Below are 24,637 nucleotides of genomic sequence, written 5' to 3'. Positions count from 1 at the left end.
GAGGGTGCGGACAGAATGCTCAATCTCTACTGGGAAATGCAGAAACTATTTAAGAAACAGAAGTGCCAGTCTATAGGAGTGAATGTTCCTAAAATGTGTTCTGTTTACATTGTTTTCCTTTTCTAATGCACTTCCCAAGCACTGTCTTATTTGTTTCGCAAACCTAGTAAAAAAAAAAATCAGAGCACAAAAAATGATGTACAAATTAGTTTATACAAAAAAGAGAATACATTCTCTTTGGAGTATTTATGGAAACATCGTTTTAATCTCTAATCTAAAAATCTTTAGCACTAACCTTGGAATGTTTTTTTAATAAAGTCTTTTGGTTTTGAATTAGGGATTTATGACGTTTCCATTGTGTAGCCTTTGAAAAATTACTTCACTTTTCACATTTTCAGTTTCCTCGTCTGAGAATGAGTGCACCAATACATTTTCTTGATAGGGTTTGGGGGAAGAGTAAATTTTATAAATTAAAGTTCTCTAATAGTTGCTAATTACTGTTTTTATTCCACTGCATGACTTCACGTGGACTAAAGTACTGATCTGGTTAAATTTCCTCAAATTTAAATTAGACTATCTTTATTAAAATTTTTCCAAATATCTAAATGTTTAAAAATAAATGTTTACAATTTTGTTTCAATCGTAAAATTAAAAAAAAAAAAACTGAAGGTTTTGACTGCCAATATTGTGAAGTGTTAATTTCAATGAAATAATCTCAGCAACTACATGCTTTTACCTGACTTCTGACTTTGTAGAAACTTAAAATCTGTCAGTGATTTATTTATTTATTTTTGTTCCCGAGCAACAATATTGTCCCTGTTTTGATGGGAGGGCTAGACAGAGAAATGTTTTAAAGATCCATGGCCTGCTGACTGCTGTGAAGTATGGTTTGAGCTGCAAGATCTCTGAAGCTTTTGTAGCTATAAATGTTTCTAAATGATGCAGCTGAAACGTGGAAGAATTTCACTCTCGTGCTCCATGTATTCCACTTATGGGTAATTGTTGTTATGTGTTTGATTTTTTCCTTTTAATTTTCTAAAATTTAAAAAAGTAGATGAAATGATACTGATTTCTTACTGGTAATTACACTTTTCTTTCTTTCTTTCTTTCTTTTTTTTTTTTTTTTGAGACAGGGTCTTGCTCTGTCACCCAGGCTGGAGTGCAGTGGCGTGATTGCGGCTCACTCTAGCCTCAACCTCCTGGGCTCAAGTGATCCTCCCACCTCAGTCTTCCAAGTAGCTGGGAAGCTATAAGTGCATGCCAGCATCTTGACTAATTTTAAAATTTTTTTGCAGATATAGGGTCTTGCTATGTTACCCAGGCTGGATCTTTTATTAAAAGTTAGTTTCTTATAAACATATCCACCTTTTTAAATAAATTAAATGCTACTCTTACAGAATTCTCGTTAACTTATGTTGTCTTGGTGGTAAATGAAACTCTAACCTTTCATTTACCACTTAAGATTCAAGTATTGTGTTAGGTGTTGGGATTGTAAAGATAAATCTGAATTTGCTTTATTTAAGGAACTTGCAAAAAAAAAAATAAATTCAAAAAACCCTGGCAATTTCCAGTTTTAGGAGAGGTGAAATGCTTGAATAATTTTGGTATGAGACTGAAGTCACCAAATAGGATTCAAAACAGATTTGCTTCCTTGCTTCACGTGTAAGCCACTCGTGCTAGAAATCGCTCACTGAAGTCCATCTATGAGCCAGTCCAGGATACTGATTTCATGTTAAAGTCATTGATGGGGTGGAATCTTCTGGTCTTTAAAATAAGTCAGGTGCATCGAGGATGAGAACTCTCCAGGTTTTAAGTCTCTGATTCATGGACTTGTGGATGTCCTGTATTGGCCCTAGTGGTCTCATGCAGGGGGTCCAGAAGGGTGTCAAGCCTGGGCTGGGATGACTCTGACTCTGGCCATCCTCTCGGGACTGTGTGGAGTTGCCTGAGTTTAAGATGTTCAGTTCTCATAGATCACTGGGCGGCTTACTAAGCTGAGGCATGGTAGGTTTGAGTGGCCAAGTTTTCCTCTGGTTGCCTGCCGTGGAATGTGTTTTCCCATAGAAACAACGTTTTAAGTTGTGGTCAAGTTCCCAGACCAGCCCACAATAGCCTATTCAGCTGATAATGCAGCTGAGAGACTGCTATTTGACTGATCTGGAGACCAAACCACCACCTATTAACATTGTTTCTATTGGACAGGCCATTCCAAGTTCTAAATACTAATGTAGAAATGAAATTTTGGAGCTCTACCTGTTTGTCAATTGGAGCTGACAGCATTCGGAACTCAAGTATCGAATCACCCTGCACTCTAGGTTCCTGAAAGACCTCATTCTTTCTTTCTCCTAAGTCTGACCCCATTGGCTGGTTTTCCTGTCTCTTCCTGGGGCTGCCAGTACTTTCAGAAGATATTATCTCCTTGGACAGAGCTCTTGTTTGAGAATTTCTGGGAAGTGGCAAGAATCATTGCTTTAGTCCCCAATTCCTTCTGTGGGTGGTAACAGAATTCCATGAGCTCCACCCCCAGCTCCACCTCTGGCCTGCCTCTGTGCAGGCTCAGAATCCCCTCACCACTTGTTTTGTGTTTTCAGTCATTTCTATAATTTCCTTCACCCTTTGGAAAAGTACAGTGTGGCTTCAACTTGAATACATGGAATGAATATCCCAGTCAAAGAAAAGCTCTTGATAGACCCTGAGCTCCCTGGTGAAGTCCAGGGGTTGCAGAGTTCTGGGAAGCAGTTCTTTACAGGGACGACATGTTCTCATCATGTCATTGGCCATATCCTCTCAGATGCTCCAGAAGCAAACATTTGAGATAAGCTGGATTTTCTGTCTGGAAGCAATGCTTCCTCATCCTTAGAGGGTCAAATAGTTTAAACTTCATGAAGAAATTCACCTCTCTCCATGTATGGGAACAGCTTTTGCCCAACCAACCAGACATGTGACGCCAGTAGGCCAGATACAGATGCCCTCCCTCGGAGAAGTGATCCAGTACACACTAGGACAGCCAGTTATTCAAATCATTGCCTTGAGAACTTTGAGGAGTCCATTCTGCTGGTGTAGTTTTCTAAGCAGACAAACAGACTTTGTGTTCTTAGTGCTGCTTCATCCAGAGTTCCAGAAACATGAAGTGAAGAGTGCTGACTTGCTGCACACATGATGTACCTTAAACATCTGTACTTCTGGTCTTCATGGATCAATTGTCTAGTTTCCTGTAGAGTGCATCCCATGGCTTTTTGAGCTTTAAATTCTTTTTTTTTTTTAATATACACATGCCACCTATAAAAGATTCCAATAGGAATTAAATTGACTGGCAGTCTAAAATGATGTCCCAGATCTGAGGAACTGCCTTTGCAGTTTCCTAATTTTGTTTCCTAAATTTGTTTCCTAATTTTCTTAGGCTGTGTGTGTGTGTGTGTGTGTGTGTGTGTGTGTGTGTGTGAGAGAGAGAGAGAGAGAGAGAGAGAGAGGGAGAGAGAGAGAGTATGTGTGTGTTGGGGAGGAGGGTGCACGTGTACATGGCCTTGAAAGGTGACAGCATTTTTGGACCTTAAGTTCTTGGGCTATTGCTTTCCATCAACACAAAATCTCCATGAAAAGCTGAGGGTACACAGCGAATAAAACTGTTGATGCAACACCTGTGTGCTGCCTGTGCTGTGAGTTACTCCACTTAACAGTAGGAAAAGCCTTCATCCAAGCAGCACATCCAAAGATACCTTTCAAGGTCACTCTGTGGATTTTGTCATGATTGTCTGTAGGAATTGGCCACATAAGGCTGGCTCCATCTATGACCTTGATCAGTTGCAGCAATGTGCCATCATAAAATACATGCCAACTTGTGAGCTGAAAACCTTCGTTTAGTTGCTTGTGGGATTTTTAGTTTTCTCTTTTGCCAAAGAAATAAATAGAATCAAATGTTTATATATGTGTGTTATTTGTCTACATTGATTTTGTATTTTCTCAAAGGAAAATATTGATTTATGAGTTATAAACATGGATAACTTCACTGATTAGGATACATTAATGACTGGCATGTCAGTGAAATAAGGAACAAAACCACCATACATTTATGTTTAACTGCCTATATAGCCTTTCAATGACGTGTTAAATAGTCTTCCTTTAAATAGATAAATTTATAAGAAATAATTCTCTCTATTGCACAGATTTTAATGTTGGTGGCATTTTCCATCTGGCCTACTTTTGGCGCTGAGGAGATGATATTAATCTTTGTTAATTGTACTTCGTACTTACTAGTGCCTAAAGTCAATATTGTGTGCTTCTAAATAGACTACAGGATGGTCTAGGCATAATAGACATTGTTTCTGTGCTTGAAGAACAATGTATTACTCTGGGAGTAAAGGGGGTGGGTTGGACTTCAGGGATGAGATCTAGACAGATAATTGTTTTAAATATGTAACTACAGTATAACCTGTGTAGGTTTTTGAAGATATGTCTGGAATTGTGTTTGTAATGTGAAAGATGAATAGGATTCATCAGGGAACACTAAGGAAGGAGATGGAACTACATATTGAAATGAAAAGATGGAAGAGCTAATATAAAAATGGAGGAAGTGTCTGGTTTTTGTGTGTGTCAGAGATAGCAGTGCTTGCATGAGTGAGGGCTGAGATGGTGAAGAGGAGCTGAGTAGGAGGGTGGGAATTGAAGGTACAGGTAAAGGTAAGAGTGGACAGGCAGATTAGGCCTACCTGGTAGATATCTGAAACTAATAATGAGACGCTTAACATTATAGAGGGTGAAGGTCCATCTTTGGGTTGTAGGAGAATAGAAATAAGCATAGTGAATATGAAAAGATACTTAGCCATATTGTCCTAATGGAGTAGAGAGAAACTAGGAAGCCAGGAAAAAAGAACATAATATTAGTCCAACAATGAAATCACCGGGATTTGGACAAGGGATTTGCTAATGGAGTTGGAGAATTTAAGAGGAATTTCATCAGTGGGATGAAATAAAACTAGTGACTCCCCTTAGCAACCGGGAAACATCGAATCATAGCCCAGATAGTCCTCTTCTGAGCTTACCACGCATGCTGTGGCCAAAGGCCTTTGTTCTGGCCTCCCTGAGTTCCCCGGGCAGACCTTGATGTTCGTGCTTTCTCTGTTGTGTAGATACTCTTTGTACCTGTGTTCCTAGACTGTGAGATCCTCAAGAGCAAAGACTGTGTCTTAGTCACTTTTTAAATATAGCTGTTTTATTTGTAATTGCATTGGGACAGGATTATTATTATTTTACCTTAAAATAAACTTTTCCCTTTAGAACGGTTTTAGAGTTACAGAAAAATTGAGAGAGTTCCCATATACTCTGGACACTTTACTCTGTTGTTAGCATCTCATACTAGCATGGTATATTTTTTGTAATTAATGAACCAATTTTTTTTTCTTTTTTTTTTTGAGACGGAGTCTCTTGCTCTGTGCCCAAGTTGGAGTGCAGTGGCACAATCTCCGCTCACTGCAAACTTCACCTCCCGGGTTCATGCCATTCCCCTGCCTCAGCCTCCGGAGAAGCTGGGACTACAGGCACCGGCCACCACACCCGGCTAATTTTTTTTTTTTTTTTTTGTAGTTTTAGTAGAGGTGGAGTTTCACTGTGTTAGCCAGGATGGTCTCGATCTCCTGACCTTGTGATCGGCCTGCCTCAGCCTCCCAAAGTGTTGGGATTACAGGTGTGAGCCACCGTGCCCAGACAATGAACCAATATTGATATGTAGTTAGTGATTAAAGGCCATTGCTTATTCAAATGTTCTGAGTTTTTACTTAATGTCCTTTTTATGTTCAGAATCCCATCTAGGATATCAGCCTGCATTTAGTAGTCATGTTTTCTTAGACATGACTCAGCTGTCACAGTTCTCAGACTTTCCTTGTTTTTAATGACCTTGACAGTTTTTAGGAGGGCTGGTCAGATATTTTGCAGGATGGCCCTGAGTGGAATTATTTGATGTTTTTGTCGTGATTACACTGAAATTATGGGCTTTTGGGAAAAAGACCACAGAGGTAAAGTTCCATTTTTATCACATAATATTAAGGGTTTATAGTAGCAACATGATTTGTCATTGTTGCTGTAACCCTTCGTCGCCTGGCTGAGATAGGATTTGTCAGGATTTTCCACTTTTTCCTCCCCTTTATACTGTGCTCTTTGGAAGACAGTCAATACGTGTAGCTCACATGTAAGAAGTGGGGAATTATGCTTCATGTGTTTGAAGGCCGAGCATCTATGAAATTATTTGAAAGTCTAAAGCACAGGAGATTTGTCTCTTCTCTCCCATTTATTTATTTCTTCAATCATTTATTTATCAGTATGGACTTATGGATATTTATTTTTTACTTAGTGTTGTAATCCAATGCTACTTTTGTTATTTTGTTGCTCCCAAAGGGTTCTAGCTTTGGCCATTTGGACTTCTTTCATTTGGCTCCTGTGTCCCTTGCCACGCTCCCTTCAGTGTGGGTGTTTGTTTAGCACTTCCTTATACTTTCTGTCACTGCAAGATGCTAGAGATTCCGCTTGTCTATTTCCTGCCAAGCCCTAGAATCATCTCCCAGGCGCCCTGATTCCTTTTATTGAGTAATAGTTTTAGCAACCAAGATCTAGGCATTAGGCATACTCATCTTGGTCAGTTTTATTTCTTAGCTAACACAGTGCCTAGCACATAATAGACTCTCACTAAATATTGCTGAATAGCCAGCAATAATGGAATGTTGAGTAACTGATGGTACAAATGACTCATGAAATATTATGTAGCTATCAAAAATGATCATTAGATTTATACAATAACGTAAGTGAAAAAGTAACAGAAAATGAAGATGGTAATAACACTCATGCAAAACAAGCAGAGACTTGTGCAAAAAATGCTGACAAGAGGAACTAGATTTGAATTTTGGCTCCCCTGTTTATTAACAGTGTGAATTTAGATGGATTAATCTCTATGGCTCAACTGCCTCACATTAATTATAATGCAACAATAATGATAAAAATAATGACTTATTTCATAGAAGTATTGTGGGGAGGTAAATGAGTGCTGTGGCTGAAATAGGACAAGCACTCAATAGATAGGATTAATGTAGTGATTACTGTGAGGCTGATGGAACTATGATGTTTTATCTTTGTTTCCCAAATCCTCAATGATGTGTAACATTACATACGTCGTGATCTCTTCATCTCTCTCCCCAATCTTCTGTAAGGAATATCTGGAACTGGATCGTTTCAGCCATGGTAGTCTCACTCTCTCTTCCTAGGAATTCCCATAGTGCTTCCTATTTGAAATGATTGCTCAGTAATGTTTTTATGTTGCCTGGGGTTCATCACTCCCCTTTATACATACGTGCTCCTCCAGTCCCCCGACCATGGCTCCCAGGAAAGGGGCAACTTGAGTCCCTCTCATGAGCCCTTCAGCACACAACCAAGTGTATCTCAATAGGTTAGTTTAATTTGTAAAACATGATTTGGCAATCATATAGGTCGAAGCACGTAGAGTATCCAGAATTCAATAAATGTTAGCTCTTTTTCTGTTTTTTTTTTTTAACTTTTATTTTGGGCTCAGGGGTACATGTGCAGGTTTGTTATACAGGTAAACTCGTGTCGTGATTGTTTGAGGTACAAATTATATCAGTTTGTTTCTTAATCATATTTTATTTCCATAGTCACAAAAGAACAACAACAACAAAAAAGCCTTTGGGTTGGTAAAAAAAAAAAATAAATTGTTGAACAGCTTTGTGCTTGTGGGCAAGGCAAATAGTCCTGATGTACCTGATTGTGGACCTGGCAGTGAACTTACTGGCTACACAGGAAGAGGAGCTATTGATCTTGGATAAATTGAGTTTGAGATGGTAACAAAACATTTAATTCTAAATGCCCTCAAAACAGAAACTAAAGAGAGAAGAAAAGAGACAGAGTGGAAGAAAGGGAGATAGGGAAGGGGAGATGAGGAAGGGAGGGAGAGAAAGAGGGAGAGAGAAACAGATGGATCATGGCTTGGGAGGAAAAGGTAATGGAGTCACCAATCTACTGGTGATGGAGAAGGCAAGAAGGGGATAAAGCTCTTGAAAACCAGTATAAAATCTATTATTCATTCTGTTCCTTTTCAGATTACTTTTATCTTAAAAAAAAATCCCCAACTGCTCAAAGTAGGTTAGAGTGGTTGGCTGGCTTGCATCCTCAAAGGAGGAAGCCAGAATTGCCCGCATCCCAAGCAATGTCGACCCAGACAATCCAGAAAAGAGTCTCTGGGTCTACAGCAGCAGTCTCCAACCTTTTTGGTACCAGGGACTCGTTTCGTGGAAGATAGCTTTTCCATGGACCAGGGGTGCCAGGGGGATGGTTTCAGGATGATTCAAGCTCATTGCATTTATTGTGCACTTTATTTCTTTTATTATTACATTGTAATATATTATGAAGTAATTATACAACTCACCATAACATAGAATCAATGGGAGCCTTGAGCTTGTTTTCCTGGAACTAGATGGTCCCAGCTGGGAGTAACAGGAGACAGTGACAGATCATCAGGCATTAGATTCTCATAAGGAGTGGACAACCTAGATCCCTCTCACGTGCAGTTCACAATAAGGTTTGCGCTCCCATGAGAATCTAATGCTGTCCCTGATCTGACAGGAGGTGGAGTTCAGGGGTAATGAGAGTGATGGGGAGCAGCTGTAAATACAGAGGAAGCTTCACTTGCTTGCCTGCCACTTACCTCCTGCTGTGTGGCCCAGTTCCTAACAAGACATGGACTGGTCTGTGGCCCAGGGGTTGGGGACCCCAGGCTAGAGAGCCAAGCTGAAACTTAGGGAAGTCACGGAAGCTGTTCTCATTACCAGGGTTTGAAGTTTTGTTACCCAGGTTGCATTGTGACTGGCAGATAGACTGGAACAGTCACATGAGGTATTCAAATCACTACTGGGAGACTTGACCTCTGACTTCAGTGAAGAGGGCCAGAATAAAGGCACTAAAATAAAGAGGGGGAGTATTTGCAAGGTTTGTCAGAGTACCGTAGGCCCCTTCATCAGACGGTACTCATGATGTTTTTTCTTTTTCTATCTTGATAAGAAAATTATCAAAGAGCAAATCAAATCATGATGTGTAGTTCACAATACAGGCAGCTCATTTGTGTATTGTAATTGTTCCATGATCTATCACATTTTTTATAGTGGAAGTTATTTTAACCTTGGAACAGTAGGATGTTAAGATACTAACACGGGACACATTACATGGGCAGGTGGGTGTCCTTTGTTATGTGAGGGCATTTACCTTTTGATGCCCCTCCAGATTTACACTTAAGGGGCTAAATCATGATTTTTTCCCTTAAAGGTTAAAAAAAAAAAGCAGTTAATGCAGCAGGTCAGCCTCATTAGCCATTACCTAGTACTTAGTGTTCTCCTTGTGCAAGAGTTTAATCACTAACATACATGTTGAGAAACTAACATATATGAAATAAGAGCCTCCTGACCTTGTTTTTATTACCTTAACCTTTTCTGAGAAGGAGTTTGCACTTTGCATAGGAAACAGAAAGGCTATCTTGCTGTAAGAGGCCAAATTGCAGAAATGGGCTCTGGCTAAGGAATGTGGACACACTGCAGACATCTTGCACAGAGGCCAAGTCTTGCAATGATGTGGTCAGACGTGGTAGAGGCCAGCTGTTTGCTCCGTTGAGAGAGGCTTTTGCCAGTCTACAGGATCTCTGAGGGCTGTGTTAACTGAATCCAAATATCAAACCTGCTGAGACTCACTCATGCCCCAGGGTGTTTGGAGTTGGGTTCTTGCAAAGCACAATATTGAAAGTAACTGGTAAAAGAAATTACAGATAAAGACTTAGCTATTTTTTAAAAAATGTAACATACAGTGGTGAAGTGGAATATAAATGTATTTTCCCTCTTTCCCCTATAGACTATTGGAATACAGGTAAAAACAATTTATGCTGGCTGGGTGTGGTGCCTCACACCTGTAATCACAGCACTTTGGGAAGCAGAGGTGGGCAGATCACGAGGTCAGGAATTTGAGACCAGCCTGGCCAGTATGGTGAAACCCCCGTCTCTACTAAAAATACAAAAATTAGCTGGGCATGGTGGAGCGTGCCTGTAAGTCCCAGCTACTTGGGAGGCTGAGGCAGAAGAATCTATTGAACCCAGGAGGTGGAGGTTGCAGTGAGCTGAGATCGCACCACTGCACTCCAGCCTGGGTGACAGAGCAAGACTCTGTCTCAAAAAAACAAACAAAAAACAAAAAAGCAAAAAACCCACAAAAACAGTTTATGCTATGCTTTATCCTTGGTCTATTGATGGACATTCTGTGATTTGTGTTACTTATGTCACCATGAATGCTACTGGATGAAATATCATCTTGTCCTCTAAGTACACCTTTGACTTAACATAGGGTTAGGAGAGTGTACTCTAGAGTCAGGCTTCTTGAGTTCAGATCTCCATTACACACGTCTAAGCTATGGGACCTTGGCCAGGTTGTTTAAACTTCTTAAGCAATAGTTTTTTTTTTTTTTTTTTGGTGTTAAACATTATAACAATAAAAATTACCTTGAAGAGTTGCTATGAGGATGAAATAAAATAATGTATCTTTAGCACTTAGCAAAGAGTTCTTTCCCCTTTGAATTTTAATTTTTAAAAATTTGTTGAATGTTGTTGCTACTTGCACAGAGCTTTAACTCTGACTTTGTGTGTTTGTGTTGGAGTGATGGGGTTTGGTGGGGATAGCTGACGAGGTGAAAAGAGAAAGAGGTATAGATGCTATACTTTCATTGACCCCGAAGAGTAACTGTATTAAAGATTTACCTTCCCTTTACAAGCATTTTGTATTGAAACTTTATAACTAAATATTTTATTATGGAAATAATCCAGTATGTCTGCTTTAGAGTTTACGTGTTTTAGTTCTTTCCAGCTTCAATAAGACATTCATTTATTTCCAGAATCAGAGCTGTTTTTTTTTTCTGTGTGTAAGTAGAACAAATGTCACACAGCTTGTTTGAAGGAGTTCTATTAGTTTGCAGTGTCTCAAGACCAAAAGCAGCAGAGGAGAAATTTTATGTTTCTAATACTTTGCACTTGAGCCATACCACATAGCATTTAGAATGATTTAAGAATGAATGGCAACACAATTAAAACAATCATTGTCATTTGAAGGTATTGGTTGAAATAACTGAAATTATGTAACATATTACTTGTGAATGATAAAGTTTTAAAATTCATAGAAAGTCAGAGGATGCAAATAAAAAAAGTCCAATCCAAAATTATAAAGAACCTTAAGAAATAGAGTGAAATGAAAATGTGATGCATTAATGAAAGGGAATGGTGAATGAATGAAACAAGAAGTATCCTGTTTCAAAGATAAGATGTTCATATTCAAAAGTAGAGTTATTGCTTTAAGTGAAAGATGATGATGGAAATAGAAGAGCATATATTTTAAAATGAACAGTTGTGGATGAATATTAGATAAGAAAGCAAGAGAACTCTGTCTCTGCTTCCCCAGGTTCTCATCTCTTAAGGTAACTAGGTTGAAACATTTCTGTTTTTTGTTCTTCTCATATCCATCTCCATAGCACCATCTACCATGTTTGTACCTCTGTATCTAGATTTAAACAGTACCCATTGGTTTCTTGCTTTGAAAGACGGGGACTTAGTTCACTAAAGTATCTGTACCCTTTTTCTCTCTTCTTCTTCACAACTTTTAAATATAGCTGTAGTATAACTTTTCTTTACTGGTTATTTGAAAACACAGTGTAATATATAGAAGACTCTGTTTCTAGGGTCAGCTGCTTTACTGACTGCCACACTTTCCCTCCCAAATTGTTTCCTGAGGTATGTCATCTGTCCCATTACTCTTACCCTTGTGAAGGTTTACAACATTTACATTTTCTTTTGTAACTATAGTAAATTGTAAAATCTTCCATGTTTTGGCTGTAGATTGATTCTAAACATTAAAAAAAGAATGTTTATATTATCGTGCTTTTTCAAATACCTTGGAAAATCCTTAGAATATTTTGCTTGGTAGGACTGAAATAGTTATTCTGGACCCTTTGTTTCTGAGCTTCTTCATCTTGTATATGTGTTACGACATATACATTTTTGCCAGACACTATGTCTGTGACATACTATGTCAGACAATGTATGATTGTAGTTAAAAAAAAAAAAAAATTATGTCAACCACAGGACACCCTGCAAAGGTTCAGGGGTGCTCTGACGCTATTCCAGGATTTGGTAGGGATTGGACTATCTCAACAGAGCTGTTCTAATGGGCTGTTGCTGGAGAAGGTTTGAGGTGGTTGACTGTGACCTGGATTGTCACTTCAAATTGAGAGAACTTTTATAATAAAAGTTTGGAAGGCTGAGTGTTCCCCTCTACCCCAGCTGTCTACCCTGACTTCCTCTCTCATTTTCCTTTCTGAGAATTTGAATTTCCCCAGGAACTTCGGGACACTGAAGTTTCAGGCATTAGTTTGTCATGGAGGGACAAAAGGTTGAGAGCCTTTGACTTAAAATTCTCCATAACATCTTTCTTCCTTTATTCCTTATGGTTCCATTGGTTGAGTAACCTAGGTCAGAAGATGATTCCATCAGGATGATAATGCTGCATTGTATGTTCGTTGTCTTTTTCATATATGAAGCTTTCATGTCCATTATTTGACATATATACACACAAGGGAGACATTTCATTATGCCATTGTACCCAGAAATATACTGAGCTCACACAGCCTCTAGCATCATGCATATATTTCGCCTCTATCCAATCATTTCCTCTGTATCCTCAGAGAAGGCCTGGGCTGCTGGGTATGGAGTTAGGGCCCTTTACTTGGCTCCTCCAGCTTTCTTCCTAATTCCCTTTCTGACCTCAGCATCTGTCAGTGTGAAGTATGCGTGGTGCCCTCCAGGGTGTTCCAGATTTTCTGGAGAAACAAAAGGGGTAAACGACATAGCAAAGGCCTTACTTTGGTTCCCAAACCGGCATGATGTTGAAGTAGTGAGTTCAGGGGAAATGTGGGAGGGCTCTGTACTGTTTCATGTGGTCTCCAAATACAAAGAGAATGTGGGAGTGCACCCTAACTGAAAACACATTTTAGCTATACAGTTGTTTTTAAAGGTTTATGGCTTTTGGGGTTACAGTGTTTATACCTGTAAGCTTTGGAATTGCTCCTAGTTTGTGTGAAATTGATTGCAAAACATTTGACCTTCCTTATTAGCCCCTATCACCAGCAACTAGCATCGATGCTTAGGCCCTCAAGATGTGGCAAAGTAAAACTAATTGTTGCTTCTAGATCTCTGTGTATTATAGTCTCTGTCTTAGTTTCCACTGTAGAAGTCACTGGATCCTTACTCTGTTGTTCCCTGAAATTGTTAAATGTGGATCATCTGGATTCTGAATGGAGTTTCTGTTCCAGGACATGTGATGAACTGTCTGTAAACAAGAAACCCAGAGTGACACTGATTTTATTTTCTTGTAACTGCTGGTATCAAGTATGTTTCCAAACTTTTTTTTTTTTTGAGATAGAGTCTTACTTTGTCGCCCAGGCTGGAGTGTAGTGGTGCGATCTTAGCTCACTGCAGAGTGGTGCGATCTTAGCTCACTGCAGACTCCGCTTCCCGGATTCAAGCGATTCTCGTGCCTCAGCCCCCTAGGTACCTGGGAATATAGGCGCATGCCAGCACACCAAGCTAATTTTTGTGTTTTTGGTAGAGATGGGGTTTCATTATGTTGGCCAGTCTGGTCTTGAACTCCTGACCTCAAGTGACCTGCCCGCCTCGGCTTCCCAAAGTGCCTGGGATTACAGGCGTGAGCCACCTCACCTGGCCTGCTTCCAAACTTTTGCTAAATAAATATTTACATGTTTTGGCCTTTATTTTTTCTGACTCATGTCAGAGTTTGCATTCCTGTAATTTTAGTGAAAGGAAGAATGTGTAAAATTATAGAGGTGAGATGGGCCATGGGAGGGGAAAATATATATATGTGTGTGTATATATATATGTATATGTATATATGCATATGTATATGTGTATATATATATGTGTGTGTGTATATATATGGCTTCAAAGAGTAGAAATGTAAAGTCTTACATGCGTGAGATTTTATTGCAACCTTTCTTAACCATATCGATAAGAAATTTATTGTGTAAGTTTATTGTCTAATTTAAGACTTGTATGGCTTCATAAATTGTGACAGAATGTGCTACATTTTGTAGCTCTGGTTTTTATTTCCCTGATGGACCAGTGCATAGGTGATATTAAGTGATGTCCCTGTTAATATCACTATGTTAGTGTCCTAAGCTACCAACCCAGCATTGAGTCTCATGAGTTTGCTTTACCTGTCTGCCAGGATTCATCTTGCTTTTATAACTCAGGGATTTTTTTTTCCTTTTATTTGGCCATCTCTTCCTCTTCTTCTTTTTTTAAATATGGAATTCTTCTGGTTTTGTTTTAGACCCAATGTCTGTGGATCACGTTATAATGCTTACTGTTGCCCTGGATGGAAAACCTTACCTGGCGGAAATCAGTGTATTGTCCGTAAGTAAATAGAACACCTGTCATTCTGCATGTGCTTCTTTTGTTGTGTTGGTTGCATGGGGAGCCTTAGAATGTGGCCCTTTGTAACTGTACTATTAATCTGTTTATAGTAGAGCCTTCCAGCTTTAAGACTTTTCTACCTTTCCAGTTTGGGAAATACATCAACTTAGTCAAACCCCTTTCAAAGTTTAGTCACAGGGATACTTTGCTTGAGGTTGTGTCATTTACGTATGTTGTGCCTGGCTACACAGACTAATTACTTTGATGGGAGTTTGAATGAAAGAGTCTTATTGCTGGTTTTCCTATTGTAATTTCTGACTTTGCTGGCCACCCACGGGCCTAACCAAACCCTGTACATTGAATTTGGGTGATTGAGGGGCCAAGAGCAGACTTGACTCCTAGATAGAAGGGAAAGGGAGGAGATAGAGCACCAGGCAAAGATCAGTGGCAAGACTAAGAAACATTTCAAATGATAACAGAGGTTCCTCTATTGATTTCTGCTGGCAAGGCCAACCTCCAGATTTCCCCAATATCCCACAAATGTTGAGTGACAAATCACATGCCAGACAAGGTGTTATTTAATGGAGACACCAAAGTCAAATTTAGTCATGATGTCTGCCCTTCATGAGCTTTTACAGTTGTTGTACCTGTGAAATAATGTCCAGTTTTCAGAAAACTCCAAATGGAGAAATTTAGAGCTGAAGGGACATTAAAGAATCACTTAGTTCACCTTCTCACTTGGCTGACAGTGGTCAGTGGAGAATAGACTATATTGGCCAATATTTGCTTCACGATCTGAAAAAGCTTAACTCTTTCTCAATTCTTGATTTTGACCAGAAAGCATCTCCTTTATTTGGCACACTATGGTTTAAGACCAAAATTGGATCACTAAAAGAGAAATATAATGGTATTTGGATTTTCTCAATGAACTTTATAATAGAACCCTTTCCTCGCCTTCTGTAGAGTTCTCTGAGAAATGATGTCTCCAGATATTTAAATAAATGTTTATTGGATCCTTTGACAGTTTGTTTCTTAGCCGTTTCCAGTTTCCATCCTAAACTCTTTGGATGTTTGAATGCACTTTCTATCAAGTGTACTCCTTTAGCTTTGCATATCACGTGTGCACTTGCAAGGCTGTGCAGGAGCTTGAGGAAAAGATCATGCCTGTCATGACAAAAAGTAATGACCAAGTCCTAGTCTGCTGATAAATGTAAATCATATGCCATTTAAACTTACTTTTGTGGCCACTAGCAGAGCATTTGGTACCAGCATGATATTAGTCTCTGGGTGGTGTGCAAATGTTAATATTTCTCTAAAGGATGAATGGCTTCCTGACTGTAGAATCAGTACTCTGGCGGTAGATTCCAGTGTTCTTCTCTCAGACTGTTGATGGAATTCAGAACCGGATAAAAATTAAACAATAAACATTTACAATAGGCTGGGCACGGTGGCTCATGCCTGTAATCCCAGCACTCTGGGAGGCCGAGGCAGGCAGATCACGAGGTCAGGAGATCGAGATCATCCTGGCTAACACGGTGAAACCCCATCTCTACTAAAAATACAAAAAATCAGCTGGGCATGGTGGCACGTGCCTGTAGTCCCAGCTACTCGGGAGGCTGAGGCAGGAGAATGGCGTGAACCCAGGAGGCAGAGCTTGCAATGAACCGAGATTGCGCCACTGCACTCCAGCCTGGGCGACAGAGCGAGACTCCGTCTCAAAAAAACAAAACAAAACAAAACAAGAAAACATTTACAATAAAATTGGCTCCCAAAAGTAATAATGTAATTTTTATATCATTAAATCTTAGAGTTAATATATTTCTTATGATCATACAAATATGTTTAGATGCAGAATTTTAATTTGTTTGTTTGGTTTTCTCGTCATAGCGTGTTCTGGGCTTTTGATGGATTCAGTGCTGTGGACTAAGCAAAGAGAGGTTGAGAACCACTGTTATTGGATAAAGGAGTTGTGGATTTTAAAGCCAGAGTTTATTTAGTTCAATAGACTTGTTTTGAAAATGAGTATACCTGAGGCTTAAGGTCATATAAGTCATGATAGCAAAGTTCATGAGGGACCTGAGAACCCAGGTTTCCTCATTTGAGGATCGGTCCCCTATAAAAAATCGTGTTCTAAATCCATGTGCTAACAGGCCTCTGGTTTTATTCACAGCCATTTGCCGGCATTCCTGTGGGGATGGATTTTGTTCGAGGCCAAATATGTGCACTTGCCCATCTGGTCAGATAGCTCCTTCCTGTGGCTCCAGATCCAGTAAGTCTAACATGTCATTATATATAATATTATTTTATGTGGTTACACCCCATTTTCTCCTAAATTTGATTTTGGCTTTCCTCTTTCCTGCAATACATTTTTTCACTAGAACATCTGCCTTCTCTGTTCTGCCCAAAATACTTGGAAAGGCTTTCCTTCATCTGGCCTCTCATTTCCCTTCTTTACTCTTTATAGGAAAATTACCTATGGGGCATAGTTACTATGAATAGGATAAGCTTATGGCCTTTTATGTAGGTATTGCCTTATTCATCTTTGTATCTCCAATGTAAACACCATAAAAGGTGCTCAATGAAATGGCTGTTTAATGAACGTTTTTGGCTCAAGAAATCTAGGCCTTCTTCCTTGTGGTACTGGAATATGAATCTGATTAAAAACTTATTTAAGACTCAAGACCCCTGCTTTACAAGAAGAAAATGTAAGAAGTCATCATGGAAGTTTCCGGGGGTGATTTATAATGAAGCATAAACGTATTTTTCCTTTCAGAATTTTGCCATTTTCTGTGATGCCAGAAGAATATCCACAGTTCATTCTTCAGAGCCTTTGCTTGCTTGTTCTATTGTTTTTCTTTTGGGAGTTTGGGCAAGTGAGTCATAATTGGTTGTTTAAAAAGCTGAAGTTCTAGTTTGTGTAAACAGCCCCCTCAAAACTTTGACCGTCCCCATGGCAAAAGACGTAGGTCCCTTTTCCATTTCTTTTTTTTTTTTTTCTGGTGAGAAAATGCACCCCCCTTGTTGTGTGTCCTATTTTGACAGAGTTTTAAAGAGAAACATTTTGGAATAAGTGCATTCTCTTTTGTTTACTGCAAGTAGAGACTTCAGTGTGTCAAGGCTCATTACCTGTTAAGAGTTCGAACATTTGAGTGTGTCTCTCACAAGCCAATTAACAGGTTAGGGCAGGTTGTCCTGTGTAGCACTCTTGGTGCCCTCTCGCCTCCCTTGGCTTCCTGGGTGAACACGGGGGACTCTGCTTGAGAGCTTTGTATACTTTTCTGGCCAGAGAGCATGCCAGGTCTGCATGCAGGGCAAGCTGGAAGTGCTGGGGGTTAGTGGACCTAGAAGCGACTTTTTTTTTTTTTTTTTTTAAATTATACTTTAAGTTCTAGGGTACATGTGCATAACGTGCAGGTTTGTTACATATATATACTTATGCCATGTTGGTGTGCTGCACCCATCAACTCGTCAGCACCCATCAATTCATCATTTATATCATGTATAACTCCCCAATGCAATCCCTCCCTCCTCCCCCCTCCCCATGATAGGCCCCAGTGTGTGATGTTCCCCTTCCCGAGTCCAAGTGATCTCATTGTTCAGTTCCCACCTATGAGTGAGAACATGCGGTGTTTGGTTTTCTCTTCTTGTGATAGTTTGCTAAGAATGATGGTTTCCAGCTGCATCCATGTCCCTACAAAGGATGCAAACTCATCCTTTTTTACAGCCAACAGACACATGAAAAAATGCTCATCATCACTCGCCATCAGAGAAATGCAAATCAAAACCACAATGAGATACCATCTCACACCAGTTAGAATGGCAATCATTAAGAAGTCAGGAAACAACAGGTGTTGGAGAGGATGTGGAGAAATAGGAACACTTTTACACTGTTGGTGGGATTGTAAACTAGTTCAACCATTATGGAAAACAGTATGGCAATTCCTCAAGGATCTAGAACTAGATGTACCATATGACCCAGCCATCCCACTACTGGGTATATACCCAAAGGATTATAAATTATTCTACTACAAAGACACATGCACACGTATGTTTATTGCGGCACTATTCACAATAGAAGCGACTTTTAACCAACAACAGATGGAGAGTAATTGGATAAGTGCCTCAGCTTCCTTGCCTCTCAGTTTGAATAACCATGAGGTTCACTCTGCACTGTCTCCTGAAGTTCCCCAGTGGACTGAGCCCTCACTGTTCACAGTGATAATAGATTTGATAATGTAATTTATTAGCTTCCTTCTCTTTTTGTCTCACTTTCGCACTCTCCTACGAGTGTTTCCTAGAATTGCTTTAAGAACAAACTACTTCCATTTAAATTATTGTCTCAGAATTTGCTCCTGGTGGAGCCCACACAATAACAGCCACCTTTTACTAAATACAGCCAGTTACAATTGGGATAGAAACTCCCCTATGGGCTGGGACTCTTGCTTATTGCACTGAATGTAGCATAGTTTTCCTTGATCTCAGCTTGGTGTCAAATGTGCATCTTCCAAGTAACAGCAGGTTCATTCTACATAGCAAGAGCCCCTGAACTGGAAGAATAGAACGAGGCAGAGAAGCCAGCTGGCAGAACATCTGGGAACATGCGGGACATCTCCATCTCTATAAGGGTGACTTCCAGGCTGCCGCTGAGGCATAAGCATCTCAGGGTTGGAAAAGAAATGCAGTTATAAAGTTGGAAATAGACCCCATCTCTCAGATTGGTTTCTGAACCAGCTAATATTGCACTCCTCTGGAGGAAGAAATATAGCCAGATGGCAAAACTGGGTATTAAGCTGGGAAGGTCTTCAATGATAGTATGAACTGATAATGACTTCTCTATCGAGTAGAAATCATGAGATGTGGAGATAGGCTGTTAATAAGACCAGACGGAAAAGCCATGGTCCTGGTAGAGTCCAAGTTAACTGTGGGATGTGACGAGTATAGTAGTAAGGTCCTGAGGCCAGATTTAGTCTAGAGACTAAAATCCAAGACTGTGGGTGGTGCTTTCTGAGAAAGTCTGAGTCATATCTATGGTACCTGGACGTTGGACAAACTCCCCAAGTAGCTTGTGGATGAGGGTAGTGTAAGGAGGAGGTTCTGGTTTCAACAGGATCTTTGGGGGTACTTGAAATCTTTAAAATTGTTGACTTTGATTCTCTCTGCACTAATATTGTCTAAACGACTTGCAAAATTAAAGATGGCAAAATATTTTAAATTAAGGGTAGCTGGGGATGATCATAATTCATTTCTCATCTTTTGGAGTGATGTTCTAGGGAACAGCTGCGCCATTCCAAAGAACATCCTGATCACTTTGCTAACTTTCCTGCTAATAGAAGGACAATTCTACTCAGTGAAATGTTTGCATTCACTACATGTGGTTCTACTAAAAAGGGTCAATTTAGATCACTGCACCAATTTTTCCTATGAAAAATTTTGTACTTGTTATATGATAGGGATCAAGGAGGTCTAGGCAAGTCATGGGACCTCAGAGAGCCTTAGTTTTCCCACTTGAATATGAACAAAATGGAAGAAATGTTGTTCTTTCAGGTGTTTTTTGACTTGAGTGTCCTGTGACTCTGAGAATAGAAAATGATCTCTAGTGACCTGAATGAGAGATTGCATTTCCAGAAGGTTCAAAGTATCAGCCAGTGATTCTCTTGGACAACAGGAAGTTGTGGCTTCCCTTAGTGTTGGTGGAACTCTTGACACTCGTCATTCAGCACCAGGGCAAAAAGAATGATTAGCTAGACAGGGTCAAAACAGTAATTTTTCTAGACTTTAATTCCAGCCCTCTTTAGGACTGTTCTTTACTGTGTCAGTCTCTGAGGCTGGAGATGGATTTTGAGCAATCCTAATTGTCATAAAGACCTATCATGGTTTACTGATGTATGAATTTACTCATTCTTCTAATATGTGTATATACACATACAAATGTATAGTAGCTTGTAACACTGGGATTAATAAACTCTATAACTATATATATATATTAGTCAGTTTGGGCTGCTATAACAAAATACTATAGACTGGGTAATTTATAAACAACAAAAATGTATTTTTTTACAGTTCAAGAGGCCAGCAGATTACATGTCTGGTGAAGTCCTGTTCCTCCCAGATGGTGCTTTATGTGTGTCCTTACATGGCAGAGGGGGCAAACATGTCTCTCAGGCCTTTTTTTTATAAGGATACTAATCCTTTCATGAGGACGCTGCCTGCATGACTTAATCACCTTCCCAAAGGCCCCACTGCTCCCTACTCTCCCATTAGGGACTAAGTTTCAGCATATAAATTTTGTGGAGACACAAACATATTGTATGTATACATATGTTATTGTCTAATTATATATATAATTATATATGATACATTATAAAAGTTATTTCCTGTAGTTTATATTTTATAATTTTCTATTTTGTAATTCCTATAGTTTGTACTTTGTAATTTTGGAATCTTCTCATTCTGTTTTACTCTCTACACTTTTTTAAAGAATGCTAAAAATTAAACTTCTTATTTTGAGATAATTGTAGATTTGCAAGCAGTTGTCTTAATCTGTTTTCTGCTGCTGTAACAGTATACCACAGACTGGATAACTTATAAACAACAAAAGTTTATTTGGTTCATGGTTCTGGAGGCTGGGAAGTCCAGAGCATGACACCAATGTCTGTTGAGAGCCATCCCATGGTGGAAGGCATCACATGGGGAGCAAGTATGAGAGACAGACAGAAAATGCGCTGAACTCCTGACATAACCAACCCACTCCCTAGATAATGGCGTAAATCCATTTATGAGGGCAAAGCCCTCATGACCTTATCACATCTTAAAGGTTCCACCTCTTAATACCATCACAATGATAATTAATTTTCAACATGAGTTTTGAAAGGAACATTCCAACTATGGCATTTGTAAGAAATAATTCAGAAATATCCCGGGTATTCTTTATTTAGTTTTCCCCATGTTGACATCTTGCAAGACTATAGTACAACAGCACAACCAGGATATCACAAAATTGATACAGTCAAGATACAGAACGTTTCCATCACCACAAAGAGCGCTCATGTTATGCTTTTATTGTCATTTTCTTCCCAACCTAATTCTCTCTTTAATTCTGACAACCACTAATCTATTCTGCATTTCTATAATTTTATCATTTCACAAATGTTATATAAATGGAATCACATAGTATATAACCTTTTGGAAGTGGCTTTTTTCGCTCATCAGGATTTTCTGGAGAGTCATCTAGGTTGTTGCAGTGTCAATAGTTTGTTATTTTTGATTGCCGAGTAGTAGTACATGCTACGGATGTACTACAAGTTAGTTTGGCCATTCATCCATTGAAGGGCATCTGAATTGTCATCATTTTTTTTCTTTATTATTTGAACTAAGCTGCTATGAACACTTGTGTACAAGGTTGTGGTGTGAACACAAATCTTGTGTTCTCTGGAGTAAATGCTCAGAAACACAATTTCTAGGTTGTATGATAGTTTCATGTTTAGCATTTTAAGAACTATTAAACTGTTTTTGGAATTGCCGTATGTACCATTTTGCATGCTCACCAGCAATGTATGAATGACCCAGTTTCTCTGCATTCTTACCAGCTTTTTGTGTTATCTTTATTTTTAATTTTAGCTATTCTGATTGCTGTGTAGTCATCTCTTACTGTGGTTTCAATTTGCATTTCCCTACTGGATAATGATGTCAAACATCTTTTTATGTGCTTATTGCCACCTGTATATCTTTTTCAGTGAAAAGTCTCTTTATGTCTTTTGTCTAGCTTCTTATTTTTAATTAAAAAAAAATATTTTTAGACAGGGTCTTACTCTGTCACCTAGGTTGGAGTACAGTGGCACGATCTCGGCTCACTGCAACCTCCGTCTCCCAGGCTCAAGTTATCCTCCCACCTCCGCCTCCTGAGTAGCTGGGACCACAGGGGCACACCACCATGCCCTACTAAGTTTTTTGTATTTTTGGTAGAGACAGAGTTTTTCCATGTTGCCCACGCTGGTCTTGAACTCCTGAGCTCAAGCAATCTGCATGCCTTAGCCTCCCAAAGTGTTGGTATTACAGGCATGAGCCACTGTGCCTGGCCTCTTTTGTCCAGATGCTAATTGAATTGTCTATTATTTCATTATTGAGTTTTGGGAATTCTTTATATACTCTAAATACTAGCTGTTTGTCAGATAATGTGATTTGCAGGCATTTTATCACACTCTGTAGCTTACTTTCTAATATTTTTAATGGGATCTTTCATAGAGCAAATGTTTTCAAATTTCACTAAGTCTAACTTATCAGTTTTCCCTTTACTGGGTCATGCTTTCATTGACGAGTCTAGGAATGCTTTGTCTACTCCTAGATTCTGAAGATTTTCTCCAACTTTTTTCTACTAGTTTCATAGTTTTATTTTTATTTACTTATTCTTTGAGACAGGGTCTTGCTCTGTCACCCAGGATGGGTAGACAGATTTTTCCCACTATATCCTTTTTTGTTTTAGCTATTCTAGTTCTTTTCTGTAAAAACTGTAGATTAATCTTGTCTATATTTACAAAACCTTTTCGGATTTTGATAGGAATTGCATCAAACCTGTATATCAATTTGGGGCCCCTTATACTTTTCAAACCCCTTATACTTTAATCACATTTTCTCATTTAATTGACTTCAGTTCAATGAGAGTGTTAGCAGAACCGGTCACAGACAAAACCTCTCGGACACTGGTTTTAGGAAGGAAGGGGCTTTAATCAGCTGGGAGCAAGAGTTTGGAGCATTTGTAATCCCAATGCAAATCTGAGCTCTAAGGGTGTAAGAAGGCCAGCAGAACAATTCTAGACCAGTGTGTTAGCAAGTTTGAGGGAGTGCGGTACAACCAAATCCTGAAAGTGTGGGGACATTCAGAGGAAGGGAAGGTGCTGCTACAGCTAGTCTGGAAGAAGTCCCGCTTGAAAAAGCTTTCCGGGAATGGTGGGATTTATATGGACTGGGAGGAGAAACATGCATGGAATCTACTCAGACTTGTCCTTAGAAATGGTTGAACTCTTTCTTTCTAGACCACCCTGTATGGAAGCACCTTTATCACTGCTGTCATTTCACTTGTTCTTCTCTGCAGCTTTTCCAGCTTGGCTAGATTTTTGTTTGTTTGTTTGTTTGTTTGAGAATTTTAGTGAAGTTTCTCTTCCAAGCTGTGTGTCTTTAGGCATCCCCAGACATCTCTTCACTTAAGGGAAATGCCATTGCTGTTATCTCTCTAAATGAAAATTGTTTTTATCCTGCAGTGACTCTGATTGTCCCTGTGGACTGTTGTCTCAGGTGTAGAGTCCAGAAGTTAGTCTGGCTGTTTAATTTGTCTGTCTGTGCTTTTCCTAGTACCTAAATTAAAATCACATGTTCATCATACAAATGCTTATGTGTAAATTGCTCCCAGTGTTCTTTCTGCCAGTTGTGCCTGCCAAGATGATGGCAGGTCTTTAGAATCGTTCCAAACCTAATGCATCCCAAAGAAAATCATTACCTGAGGTATTTAGATCCAAGTGCCAGCCCTGCCTCTCTCGCATTCCCATAGCGTGCTCACATTGTTCTCTTCTGATGAATCATTTAAGAACTAATCTGTACTGGGCTGTAATTAGAGAAAATTTCTTCTGTTCTTTCTGGCCAATGCTGGCAAATGAAAGACGTTCAGTAAGTCACTGTTGAATGACTGAAATGACTGACATCTGATATGAATACAAAATTAATTTGGGATCTTTTATGGATATGGGGAAATGGCAGCTTTTTCTGTTAGCTCTGGGATATCGAGACTTACATGAAACCCTTTATGGCTGTCTGCTCGTCTTCAAGGGCAGGTCCTCACTGGGGCTTTAGGATTCTCAGGGTTCACTGCATATGGCAGGATCAGTGCACTCTTGATTCCCCTAGTATTTTCAATTTCTAGTAAAATCTTAACACAGATTGAGTTTAGGAATATCTTCTGACTTGGGGTACTTATTGCATCCAGCAAAGAATATAGCATCATTATGGGTGTAGGAGGAACCCCTAGTTTTCAGTTGGCTTTTTTAAGAGACGTAGAACTTGGTCTTCCAGTTATGATACATTGGGAATTCTTGTTCAAATCAGCGTAAATTTAGAATATGCATCAATGGCAGGACTCAATC

The 24,637-nt window shown here is 39.3% G+C and overlaps 1 protein-coding gene across 1 annotated transcript in view; it reads left to right on the top strand.

The window, feature by feature from the left end:
• The window catches only part of FBN1 (fibrillin 1), a 240,478-nt gene that overhangs the window by 18,227 nt on the left and 197,614 nt on the right, over positions 1-24,637 (top strand). Inside the window, exons 3-4 of the mRNA XM_010357811.2 lie at positions 14,425-14,507; positions 16,678-16,776. Coding sequence (XP_010356113.2) covers positions 14,425-14,507; positions 16,678-16,776 — 182 coding nt within the window. The remainder of the gene's footprint in view (positions 1-14,424; positions 14,508-16,677; positions 16,777-24,637) is intronic.

This window comes from Rhinopithecus roxellana, chromosome 5 (assembly GCF_007565055.1).
Source record: "Rhinopithecus roxellana isolate Shanxi Qingling chromosome 5, ASM756505v1, whole genome shotgun sequence".
Lineage (NCBI taxonomy): Eukaryota > Metazoa > Chordata > Mammalia > Primates > Cercopithecidae > Rhinopithecus > Rhinopithecus roxellana.
This window is presented reverse-complemented; position numbering and strand designations above follow the sequence as displayed.